The sequence below is a fragment of the Sinocyclocheilus grahami genome, unplaced genomic scaffold (assembly GCF_001515645.1).
Source record: "Sinocyclocheilus grahami isolate Dianchi unplaced genomic scaffold, SAMN03320097.WGS_v1.1 scaffold1537.1, whole genome shotgun sequence".
Lineage (NCBI taxonomy): Eukaryota > Metazoa > Chordata > Actinopteri > Cypriniformes > Cyprinidae > Sinocyclocheilus > Sinocyclocheilus grahami.
The window spans coordinates 51,253-64,374 of NW_015506716.1; the positions used below are offsets into that span (position 1 = coordinate 51,253).

The 13,122-nt window shown below is 38.8% G+C and overlaps 1 protein-coding gene across 1 annotated transcript in view; it reads left to right on the forward strand.

Annotated features, from left to right (window-relative positions):
- The window catches only part of LOC107571020 (CUB and sushi domain-containing protein 1-like), a gene marked incomplete at its 5' end in the record, with an annotated part of 105,079 nt that overhangs the window by 50,474 nt on the left and 41,483 nt on the right, over positions 1 to 13,122 (forward strand). The window contains 9 exons of the mRNA XM_016257306.1: positions 233 to 442; positions 2,547 to 2,735; positions 3,669 to 3,846; positions 4,866 to 5,011; positions 5,511 to 5,591; positions 5,681 to 5,794; positions 7,218 to 7,406; positions 8,354 to 8,500; positions 10,799 to 10,987. Coding sequence (XP_016112792.1) covers positions 233 to 442; positions 2,547 to 2,735; positions 3,669 to 3,846; positions 4,866 to 5,011; positions 5,511 to 5,591; positions 5,681 to 5,794; positions 7,218 to 7,406; positions 8,354 to 8,500; positions 10,799 to 10,987 — 1,443 coding nt within the window. The remainder of the gene's footprint in view (positions 1 to 232; positions 443 to 2,546; positions 2,736 to 3,668; positions 3,847 to 4,865; positions 5,012 to 5,510; positions 5,592 to 5,680; positions 5,795 to 7,217; positions 7,407 to 8,353; positions 8,501 to 10,798; positions 10,988 to 13,122) is intronic.

Sequence of the window (13,122 nt, forward strand, 5' to 3'; positions counted from 1 at the left end):
CCAATTACTGTGCTAACACGGCTGTTACATTTTTTTCCACACATATGAACATGAGGGAAAAACGATTTGTGATTTAGCAATTAACAGCATCTATTTTAACAGCAGCAAGAGCTGCTCTGTACAGGCCAGTCAGAGTTATTGTTTAAAAACCCATGTCGCTTTAATGACATTCCATATGTAAATTATGCACATAACCTAAGTCATGTGACACACGGCCTGTTTGACTCTGCAGGGGCACACATCCAATTTCTCAACTTCACCTCTGAGGATAACCACGATTTTTTAGAGGTTCGCAATGGGCCGCACCACAGCAGCTCTCTGATTGGACAGTTCAGCGGAAGCCAAGTGCCGCCCCCTATACTGAGCAGCACTCACGAAACCGTCATCCACTTCTACAGCGACCACTCCGAGAACAGACAGGGCTTCAAACTCACTTATCAAGGTGGGTGACTTCCCAATCCTCCATTTGCATGCCGCGCTCTCTTCTCCTGCAGACATCAGCCGTCCTTGATTTTGTATTGACCCTTCATGTGGGAGTGACGGCCTTTTACTAAGATCATTGGAAATATCTAAAGATTCACTTCCTTTGAGATCACTGGGAGGACACTCCATTATGACAGCCTTGAAAGCATTTTGAAATCAATAAGACGGTGCATTTGGATGTGCACTTGGATTCCACTCTATATAAATAACTCACCATTGTCTGGTCTCCTCGCTTGTAGGTCAAACAGTTCGTTTCTCTCTTTTCTTATCCACTCTAGTCTGAGTTGAAAAGAGCCAGGCACAGCCTTGATCTGTGCTGCCAGACGGGCTTTTGCGGGGGGGAATACTGATGCCGTGTTTTGATACACAAACAATGATGCAGGATGAAAGAATATGATTATAAATCTGTTGATCATAAGCGCTGCACTTGAAATGCTGCCTGGAGATGCTTGTGTGTTAGTTTGACAAGCTTTCTGCTACTTCACCACACTGGTGACGATACACAGAGATGAGCAACATCTTGCATGTTTAGCTGTCATAAACGCCTTAGCATAGTGTAGGCACTTTTGTGAATCTTTGTCATTTTATAGTTGATTGAGTGAATGTTGATTGATTTTATACATTAGGCTTTTATCGCGCCATATATGATAATATGGGAAAACACACCTCAGTTTTATTCAGAGGCCCAAACTGAGTAAAAAATATGCAGTTTGGTGCAGATGCTGAGTAATTGTGGGGGACAAAACATATTGCAATGCAATACAACGTCTAGGTTACTTGTGTAACCCTCGTTCCCTGAAGGAGGGAATGGAGACGTTACGTCAGTGACTGACGAATTGGGATCTCGCCCGAGAGCCCAATCACCTTTGAGGAGCGCTGAAGCGCCCAGGGGAGGTCGCAGCGAGACCGCAGAATGAGAGCTGCAGCCCGCTGAGGTTTCAGCAGCCTGGATGGCAACCCCCGCTGATACGCCGTCACACCAACGCCAGCTGTTTCTCGAACACTCGCGGAGATTCGTCCTGTAGAAGGCTCGGCTCCGAAGCGAAAAGCTGATGTGCGTTTGCACGCGCTCTCCTTTTATACCCGCCCTGCGGGGCGGGGTGCGCGTGGCGAAGCACGCACGCCAACTGTCATTGGCTTGTTTAGTTAACACTCAAAGGTGATTGGGCTCTCGGGCGAGATCCCAATTCGTCAGTCACTGACGTAACGTTGAACGTGACTGACTGAATGGGAATGATGGTTGCATTACATTTACCATAATATTTCTAAAAAAAAAATTGTATGGATAATCAAAAAACCTAAGTTGCTTCCATTCAGTAAGTGTTGAAATGGAAATATCACTAACAATATTAAAGGCATTCTTATGTATATTTGAGAATAAACGTATACCACAACCTGAAGGTATAATTTTTTTTTTTTTTGAAGAAGGCCTTTTCCTTACTAAAAATATGTACTATCAATTAGCAGGCAGAATGCAAAGTTTTTCTGCAGGTTTGATCATGTTAATGATTTAGAGGCCTTAGAAATTCATGTATAAAATATGATGCACTTGGCCTTATATGGTTATCTTTCTTATTTATTTATTTATTTATTTGTTTGTTTGTTTATTTATTTATCTTAGTTCATATCAGCTTGAGTGCTACTGGCATTAAAGAAAAGGAGAGACAAACAAAATCTGTTTAATCTCCCAATGCTAATAAACTAATTTGTGGTGAAAATATTAGATTTTTTATTTGTTTTACATTTTTTACTTTTGGTTTCAGATATTTAGGGAGGAAAGAAGGTAAATAAAGAAATGAATAAATAAATGAACCCAACCATGAAATCTTGGTCATCACTTATTCATTAATATAATATTGTGTTTTTCTTAATGTCTTTTTTTCAGTGAAGCATAAACATCTTATTGTATGTTTAACAAAATACATTTGCATGGGTTTGAAATGGCATGAATTCAATTATTTTAGTTCTTTTAAGTGGGCCCAACTAGTAAATATCATACTTCAACTTCCAGACATGACTTTACAGATATTCATATATTCTGTTGTTGTTGTTTTTTCTTGTAGCATATGAATTACAAAACTGTCAAGACCCATATCCATTCCACAACGGGTATATCATCAACAGCGATTTCAACGCAGGCCAATCCATAACATTTGAATGCTTCCCGGGATACGTGTTAGTCGGCTACCCTGTGCTAACATGCCAGCACGGAATCAACAGGAAGTGGAACCACCCCTTTCCTCGCTGTGAAGGTAAATGGAAGGGAAGAAAGTAATGTCCCTGTTAACATTTCTTTAAGTTTCTCAAGTTGTGTTGTGATTAGCACACAGTTATTTGCAGCCCTCTTTGCCCACACTTTGAAACCAAAAAACATGAATAATTCTGACTTTTTGAGACTTACAAAAGGTATTATATTCTCCCAAATGTCTTTTTAACTATGCTCTTTAAGTGAAGTGTTACTACTTTGCATTACTAGTACAATAAGAGCCATTGTGTTTTAAACCCATCTTTAAAACAGACTTTGAAGACCTGAACAGTGGAGACATATGCTACTGGGAGCTGTTCTAAATTGTAGCCGTGATGATTAGCGTGGGTAGTGTAGTGTGAAATCCGACCTGTCTCTTATCAATCGGTCGCTCAACATGTTCCTCCTAGGCTTCCGTTTGCGGGGAATCTGCACTGCAAAGACTATTGGGCCATTTTTCTTTCTTTTTTATCATAACTGTGTTATTCTGTTGTGCCAGTATCTTCTATATAGCAGCCTCAGGAATGTTATGTTCTCTTCTTCAGTTTGCAAATGAAACCGTTCTGTCTACTATAGTAGTCTTTGAAAGAGAAGATGTGTATATTTTGCCAGTGTTTACGCACTCTTGTGTTATTTTTTCCCCCGTATGACATTCTCCATACAACAACATTTCATAGTGACATCTGTAAAACTCAAAAGAAAAGTGCTATAAAAGTAGTCCATATGAGAATTATGAAAAATAGCTGCATGAAAATTCTTAAATTCATCAAAAACAATATATAGATATATACATAAATATACATGAGAGTGGGTAAATAATGTCAAATAATGCCGTTACTATTCTGATTTTGCTGGATTCCCTGGTGTTTAACATTAGCCGTTATTCAGAAAGACAGATTACTAATGCCATCGTGGTTGAATGATGTTTATCTGCACACAGCTCCCTGTGGCTATAACGTGACGGCTCCAAACGGCACCATTTTCTCTCCAGAGTACCCAAATGAGTACCCAGACTCTCAGGACTGCACTTGGCTCATCACCGTGCCCCATGGTCATGGGGTTTACATCAACTTCACCCTTCTCCAAACTGAGCCTGTGACTGACTATATCGCTGTCTGGTGAGCGCAGCTCCATTTAACGAGTCGTTTGGCAAATATCAGCCTGAGATGAGGACAAGACAATTATTTAAGCTTTCAAACTAGACTAATGCTGCTATTGTTGTCGTACATCAAGCAAATCATTACGCAAATCGAGCTCCACTTTGTTTACTGGCATTTGTAGTCTGTGCAAAGCGAGATTTCAAGAAAAGTTCAGATGTCTTTGAAGTTGTAAAGCTTTTCACTCAAAGCGTTGGGGTGATTCTCGTGAAAAACAGAAAAGAAAATAAAGCCTAATTTTACAACCGTTTTAGAAAAATTACAAAAACAGTTAATACCGATTTATATGGGGATATTAATAAGTTGCGATTCATTCCAAAAATACGGTCACACTTTATTTTAAGGTCCAATTCTTGCTATTAACAAACCATTAACTATGACTTTTGTCTCAATAAACTACTATTTTGCTTTGCATTAATAATTAGTAAGGTAGTTGTTACGTTTTGGATTAGGGATGTAGAATATGGTCATGCAGAATATGTGATTTATAAATACTAATTGAAATACTGTTGTACTTTTGAAAGATGGCTCAACATGTTCTTGACCCAATTTCTTTATTTGAAACTTACTAAAGTTACAGAAATAACTGAATGGAAATCTTGTTTCATTGAATCGTTGGTATTTTGTAATAATCACAAAGCGCAGAGCTGAATGTCATAGTTCCCACTGAATAATCTGAAACAAGTGTTGATTAAAAAATGTGGAAATATGCATCTCCGGCGCTTTCCCAGTAATATTGTCCATTAATCTTCAAAAGCCATTAAACAAGCGGACTTGTCTGTTAAGTCATCATTTTTGCTGTTTGCGTTCAAGCTGGTCTGTAATGTAATGCTTTTATTCAAAAGTCAGCACAATCTCACTGTAAATTTGGAAGTAAATCAATTTTCTCAAACCACTCAGAATTTCAAGGCATTATAACGCCATTTAGCGGCAGGATCTCAGGTTGTAATGTAATTTCAAATGCGTGTTTCCTCTTCCAGGGACGGCCCAGAGCAAAGCTACCCTCAGCTGGGAATTTTCAGTGGCAACACAGCCCTCGAGTCAGCCTACAGCACTCTCAATCAGGTTCTTATCAAGTTCCACAGCGACTTCTCGACAAGTGGATTCTTTGTCCTTAATTTCCATGGTTAGTTTCTCCTTCAAATGAAAAATGTTGCCGCTGAAGTGCAATGCATACCATAAAGTGCCGCTTGAAATATATATTCGAAACATGGGATTCAACTTGTTTTTATGCTCTAAGGAGGCATGACTGCTGCTTCTGATGACATCACGTTATTTCTGGAGATTAGAAGAGTCCAAAATAGCTGTCCTTTGGCCTCTTTGATATGAGTGTCAGCATGCAGGCATGTTGTTGAAAAGCATAGGAAGTGTGAAAATGAACCAGACTTTCATCTATACCTCCAAATTTCATTTCAGAAGAAGTCTGGCATATCTGCGAGTTATAGACGTGTGGTTTCAGTGCAGCTTTTATTCTTGAGAGGCCTCCCAGTATGTCGATGCATAGAATTGAATGTTGTCACATGTTGTATATGTAATTGATGCTGTGAGTGGGTTGCCTTGTGTGAAATGTGTCATGCCTATAAAGGTGAACGAAGAGGCAAACTGCTTAATTTTTTTTTCCTTAGCTTATCGACTCAAGAAATGCCCTACTCCCCCTACTGTTGAACAAGCAGAGATATTATTTGAAGACCAGGACTATGAAATTGGTATGAACAGCTGTCCAATTATGCAAGAATATCAAAGTCATGATTTAAAACATGCTTAATTCTTCTTACTGTCTTACTGTACCATGCAGGTGACATTGTGAGGTATCGATGCTTTCCTGGATTTACATTGGCTGGCAGCGATGAGCTCACATGTAAACTGAATTCTCACCTGCAGTTTGAGGGTCCACCTCCAGTGTGTGAAGGTCAGTGAAGAACAAAACCTGTAGAAATATGAGAGATATTTATTTCAATATGGAAATACATAATATGGTCACACTTTAATTTGGGGACCAATTCTAACTATTAACTATGACTTCCCAGTTTATGAACTCCCAGTTTGCTGCTTATCAATAGTTAGTAAGGTAGTTTTTGAGTTTAGGTATGGAGTAGAATTGAGGGATCTAAAATATGGTCATGCAGAATAAGGCATTAATGTGTGATTTATAAGTACTAATAAACAACCAATATGTGAGTAATATGCATGCTAACAAGCAACTAGATAATAGTCAGAACTGGTCCCTAAACTAAAGTGTTACCGATAATATTTTACAGAGAGCCTATGTTGATTTCTTTCTTTTTTTTTTCTTCTTTTTTTCATCTTTTGCATTTTAACTGTAATGAAATAAAAAATCGTTGAAATGTAAAATAATATTAATAGTAAATTATTTAAATTGTATATAGTGTTTATATGCCATGGTAGTATATTATCTTTAACATATGCTGCATACTGAATTATGATTTGATATCCCATGCATATATTTAACCTAATGATATATAGTGCATACCTTGCATTGTTTATTTTTGTGCTGACAGAAAACAAGATGCAAGTTTAGCGTCCTGATGATGACGAAGTGACTCTTCTGCAGCGTAAAGCCTAAAACTTAAACTTGCCTAAACTTTCTATAGTGCTATTTCCTCCAGAATGTGCACATCCAGTTTTTATTATTATTATTGTTGTTAATTTTATGGTGATACACAAATAAAGCACTATATTACAGTAATGAGAATATATTTAATAATGGGAATTACACAACACATCCAAAAGGAAGTACTTCATGTAAATAATTTAAAGATGGCTGGAGACCACCAATCTAAAATAATAAAGATGTTGAATCATTAGTGTGATTCTTGTAATCAAAGCTTGTAAAATTGTAATCCATAAAAAGATGGCACTGAACACCCCAGAGGCTGCATTATTTTGTTGTATGGTAACAAATAGACAGTAGCCAACAGCTGTCTTGGGAGCAAAGGAGGAGGAGGGGGAGGGGGAGGCTGGGGGGAAGCATTCCAGTTATCCACAGCAAAGCTTTCAGTTGTAAATCTGAGCCGTTTGGCTTGTCTGTACTTTCTGTACAGTGCCATGAAGAAGCGATAGTTCTCCTGGTTTGTTTCCTCCACCCTCCCGCCCACAAAGCGGATTAACAAAAAGCTTCAACTCACTTTGTTGCTTCCTCAAACCAAGGCTCCCCAGGAGAAGCACTGCGCATGTTGGAGAAAGTTTTTCAACTTTACTGTTTTTACTGCAATACTCTGGAGCTTGCATCTTGTGCTTTGTTAGTAGGACAACCACATTGTGATTTGTAATAATAGCCATGATTCCTGTGAAATGCTATGTCTATGCTACAGCTCAGTGTCCTGCAAATGAGGAACGGTCTGCCTCCTCTGGTGTGATCCTGAGTCCAGGATTCCCCAAAAACTACCCCAACTCCCAGACCTGCTCCTGGATCATCAGAGTGCAGCCTGCCTTCACCATCGCCATTTATGTGGAAATGTTCCAGAGCGAGAAGCAGTTTGACGAACTGGAGATCTTTGATGGTAGATTCTATTCTATTCTATTCTATTCTATTCTACTAGCAACAATACTTCATAACACAAATATATGTTTGGAAAAATCATTTGTGAGCCATTTTGACCAGTTTTAAAAAGTAAATGCTTACTATTAAAACGAAAGGTCAAACCTGAGACAAAAAAGCCTTATATTTAGGAGGCATGCTTAAAGGTATATAGTTCACCCAAAAATAAAAATGTACTGTCAATTTACCCTATGTTAATGGCCCCTCAGGCCATCCAAGATGTAGGTAACTTTTTTTTCCTTTTTTTTTTCTGAAGTAGGGCAATAAAGAACATTTTTAACTGAAACTGTGGTCCTTGGTGTTTCACAAAAAGTCAACACCTACCATCACTTTGAGAATCAAAAAATCATATACAGGCAACACAAAATTAATAACTGTGGCTCCTGATGATATATTGAGGTCTTATGAAGAGAAACGATCGGTCTGTGCAAGAAACTGAACATTCTTTACATCATTATTACCTCAGTTCAGTAAAAGTTCGGATTCGGACCGAAGAACTGATTAGCTGTTGATACTTGCATACTGAGCACTTGAATGAATGGGGCGAAATTAAAGTTTTTATGGTTTCACATTGAATTTTCATTTGTTTGTGAACTATCCCTTGATAAACTTCATAAGATCATACAACTTTCACATTTTATTATATGTGTTTTAGAGAATTTCTGAAGATCCTCAAGGAACCAGCCAAGTAACAGGAAAAACAGTGTAGTGTAAACAGTTGTGATGACTAGGTTGAATTTGGATATGCTGATTTGATCAAAGGTGGCACTTGGCTTGAAAAGCTTGAGAACCACTGCTCTATGACATATACTTCTTCCTAAAGTTACGTCTGTCTTGTTGCTGCCCAACAGATTTGTGGTTTGCAATATTTAGCTTTTCTTGTTGTTTTTGTGATGTTTTATTTACCAGGGCCATCTGGACAGAGTCCATTGCTGGTGGCTTTGAGTGGGAACCACTCCACACAATTGAATTTCACTAGCAAAACAAACCAGCTTTACCTCAGATGGTCAACTGATCATGCGACCAGCAAGAAAGGCTTCAAAATACGCTACACAGGTTTGTTAAACATATTTCACCATTTCATGTTTTTCATGGATGCATCCAGAATTAATGTAGGGTTATTCTTAAAAACTTGGAAAAAGCAAAAGACTTATTGAGCACAAAACCAGCAACACTTGTAGAAAGGAGAAATCAGAGAATAAAATAAAATCTTTACTCTTTTAGACCTGATAAAGGCAGGATCAGAATGTGTTGTCAAATAAATACAGAGTTGTGGCATGAAACTCTAGATGGCGCAGTCCGATAGGTCTAACTCAGTCTGACACAATGACATCATAATCACATGGCACAGCTGATTGGTTCTCTCCTGTATCGGTAGCCAATGAGCTCGCTGCTCAACATTCAAATATATGACTAGTGCTTGCCGTAGCAGTTGCAGCTGGCTTCAGAAACCCTCCACCTTCCCCAGCTCCACCTGTATAGATCTGCTATGAGGTGATTCATGTGTGCTATATGAGGGTAATTCATGTATGTTATATTTGCAACAGTAATATTTCTTGCATGCTCACAGCAGCATGTTGTTGATGTATTGGCGGTAGCAAGTCTCGGTACGTGTTCAGCCGCAGCAGCAGCGTAGCAGATCTATTTTGCCAAGACCAAATACATTAACATTGTCATGTACATTACCATGCCAATCCCTCCGAGAGTTGTCATGACAGAAAGACAGTTTTTTTTCCCTCGAGCTCCATTTGTTTGATTCCACATTTGATGCATACAGGCATTTAAATCAGGAATACATTTACAATTCTTTCTAATTAGCCTGTTGGTACATTCAATAGTATGTAATAATATGTGCCTCAGATTAATTCTCACCATTTAGCCCTCCAAGGTTGTTGCTTTGGATCCAAATGGGTCAATAAGTAAAAAAGTCAGCTTTTTCTAAGTTGGCCCTCATTAGGCTAGAACCAGACATGTCCTACCTTCAGGGAGCCATTGGCAAGTCTGCTGTAATAGAGGTCAAAGATGCAGTAATGCATTTTGCTGAATAACTACCATGTCGTATGCTTCTGACCGACATTTCCACCAATGGCTAAACATGATATATGGGCCGCAAAGCCAGTGGCCATGGTTACTCTGCATCTCTTCACCCGTTCCCATTTCTCTGTCTCTCTGTCAGCGTTTCTTGCTCTCTGTGTTCATTTCAGTTGATCTTTCTGACATACGATGCCCTATGCAGGCTCATTTTTCCAGTGTTGCCAAATGTTTCCTATTTATTGGATTTTGTCAAGAGTAGACAGAAAGAGAAACCATTATGTCGCTCGGAGGAACTGTGTTTTCTAAACCTCTGAGTGGCTACTGTGTTTTTAGATTTTTGATTACAGGAAGTAGGTAACGCTTTTTGATATATATAACACTGTTATCTCTATAAAGCATCTTTGAGAAGCAACTTCAAGCCCTTTCCTGCCTTTCTTAGTCTTTTGGGCTTTCAGGGTAAAGAAAATTAAAATTCAGTGCCACATGGACGTTTTTTTTATGCTAGGTCTAGTTAATCACTCACAGCTAAGTCTAAACCTCTCAGCAGAGTTGGTGTGATGATGCATTTGATTTGATCTGTCTGAAGTGAGACTAAGCTTTGACATCCCTCGAGCTTCTGCTTTCCTTTTTATGATGGGTAAACTTGTATTTGTGTCACATCAAAAAGAAGATCTAATGATCTGTTCATAACCATCAAGCTGCACTTTCGTTTTATCTCAGAATCAAGCTTAAACACAGTTTTAAAGACCTCCAAATTTGAGTTGTATGGCTTTTAGTCCACATCACATAGTTTTGATTCTAAATGGCCGAGTACCACCATAAAAGTTAACTGAATTAACTTAGAAGACTTTTTTCTTGTTATGAAATGGACCAAAAATATGGATTACTCTTAGATTTAATTTTCTATGCAATAAAAAGCTGCCAAAGAAGTGGAGAACTGGTTTTGCTTCAGGACGCAGATTTTTACATTGACCAGCAAAATACTTGTTTATTTTATAGAAGTAAATGGCATGTCAACAGTTTTTAATCAGTATGCCTTGTTTACCAGCAAAAATGTCCTTAAGAAATATATTTAGCCTAGTTTCAAAGGAAATTTTAACAGATAAGGTCCTGTAAGTGTTATATTAATGCGTAAACTGTGTTTATATCTGAAAAGTGGGCAATGTCATTATCATCACACACGAAAATCTTCACATTACACTAAAATCCGCATAAAGGTTAAAAAGTGCATATAGACAAAAATGGTTTGAATAAGTTGAATTTTTCAATAACCCTGAACATCATACTATAACAAACTGTGTTTGTTACCGTCTCCCACAGCTGCGTACTGCAGTGTGAACGATCCACCCAAGAATGGAGGAGTCATCAATAGGGCGAGAGATCAGCCCGGCAGCAGGCTCCAGTATTACTGCAACGCTGGCTACAGGCTTGTGGGTCACAGAAATGCTACATGCAGACTTCATCCCAGTGGGCTTTACCAGTGGGACAATCCGGCCCCACTGTGTCAAGGTAACTCACACTCGGCAGAGATATTCACTGGCTCATTCTCCTCATTTAAATGACATTGGAATTGCCTTGAAAAGGCAACCTGCCTCCTCGCGTATGAAAAATGTGTCATTCTGCGGGGCGCTCAAAAGCACCTCCGCACTCCTCGACGAGAAGCCGCTTTTATTCCGTTAAACACTTCCGTCGAGGACTGTGCAATGAGATCACGAGTGTCCTTTGTCCCAATGTCATAATGGGCGACTCTTCAGTCACGCTAAGACTAAGACAGAAATGTAATTGAATGTGTTTGATGTGTCGCGGGTTCTCTTAATTTCATTGTTCATGCTTCCTTCTCTGCTCCTTCCTCTTTTATTGAGGTGCTAATTTTATCCTTCAGCCTACGTGGCATTTTGTCCGCCCTTTCTCCTTTCGCACACCGAGCCCTCGTGTCTTCTGTTCCAGAGCATTGTCAAAGAAAATGGTCTCTTCTGGAGGTTTCATTAGCAAGACGAGTCATCCATCAGACGTGCACTTGCATAAAAATAGTGAGCGAATGAACAGTATGTAGGCCTAATTGTTCCAGCTGTTATTTGTGCAAGTTTAAGGCAGGTTAAGAGATGAGGCTGAGATGATTATATAACGATTAAGTATATTGTACTTTTCATGAATAATGTAGGAATAATAGGGTCTAAAACTTTTAAAAGAAAGTCATTGATGTTTTTTTCTTCTTCTTCTCTTTCTAACAAATATTCTGTGAAAGACGATGTGCTTAACCTTGAGAAAATGTTGACCATTAACCTCAGGAGGTCAAACTAAAAAGGAGCTTTTTTATTTTTTATGTGAGGTTTGCAATTTTTTCTTCTCTGTTATGAAAGTGAGTAATAATTAATCATTTTTGACTTTTCAGTCTGAGTTAAATCTCTTTTTTGGCTCAAGAAAACCTGCTTAATTAATAATTATGCACACCTGAACATGAGTTTTTCCAGCCTCCATGGACAATTATAAATCACTTATAAATGATTAAATACTAAATTAATAGTAGTTATTAACATTGATGTGGTCTGGAATTGGTAAAATGTGCTTGGAAAAAAAAAATATGATCAGAATATCAACTTGCATAATAATTATGCACGCACAATACATGAAAATTTGCCAGTAGTCATCATTATCTACTAGGCAGTTGTTATTCTTTTGAGTTGACTGGAGTATCTGTTATCAACTCTGTCACGGTTGCCTACTGTTCGGAGCAAGGAACGAGGAAACGAGGGATTTCATACAGAACAGTCTAATGATCCACAGGAATCATGGTAGCCAGGAGTCACACGTAGCACAACGACGTTCAGAACCGACAAACACAGACTGCACAGACAGGGGCTAAATACACAGGATCATTGGGAAGACACAGGTGTACGGGATGACCAATTAAACTAAACGAGGACAGTAACATGACCAAATAAGGGAACAGAAACAGGGGCAAAACATGGCACAGACAGTCCATAATCCTGACATTACGCCCTCTCCCAGAAGGTGCGTCCTCGCACCGTAGCAACAACAGAGGGGGGCATGGGTGGGATTTTGGGAGGAGGTTCCGGAGGAGGATGGACACCCGGGAGGGGGCCGGCAGACAGAGACCAGGGAGGTGACGAAGTAGGGAGGCGGAAGACACAGGTGTACGGGATGACCAATTAAACTAAACGAGGACAGTAACATGACCAAATAAGGGAACAGAAACAGGGGCAAAACATGGCACAGACAGTCCATGATCCTGACACATATGACCCATATATGCATCTTTAGGACATTATTAGGTGAAGATCATGTTCCATTAAAATATTTTGTACATTTCCTACTGTAAATATATCAAAACTTAATTTTTGATTAGTAATGTGCATATCTAAGATCTTCATTTGGACAACTTTTCTCAATTGTTTTTCTTTTTTTGCACCCTCAGATTCCAGATTTTCAAATAAATGTATCTCAAAATATTGTCCTATCCTAACAAATCATACATCAACAGAAAGCTTATTTATTCACCTTTCAGATGATGTATAAGTCTCAATAAAAATAAAAAAAGACCCTTGACATTAAAACTGTTTCCCTGTTAGCACACTGCTCTTATGTCATGGGCAGGTGCGCTATCCAGTCTCAGACCATTCTAG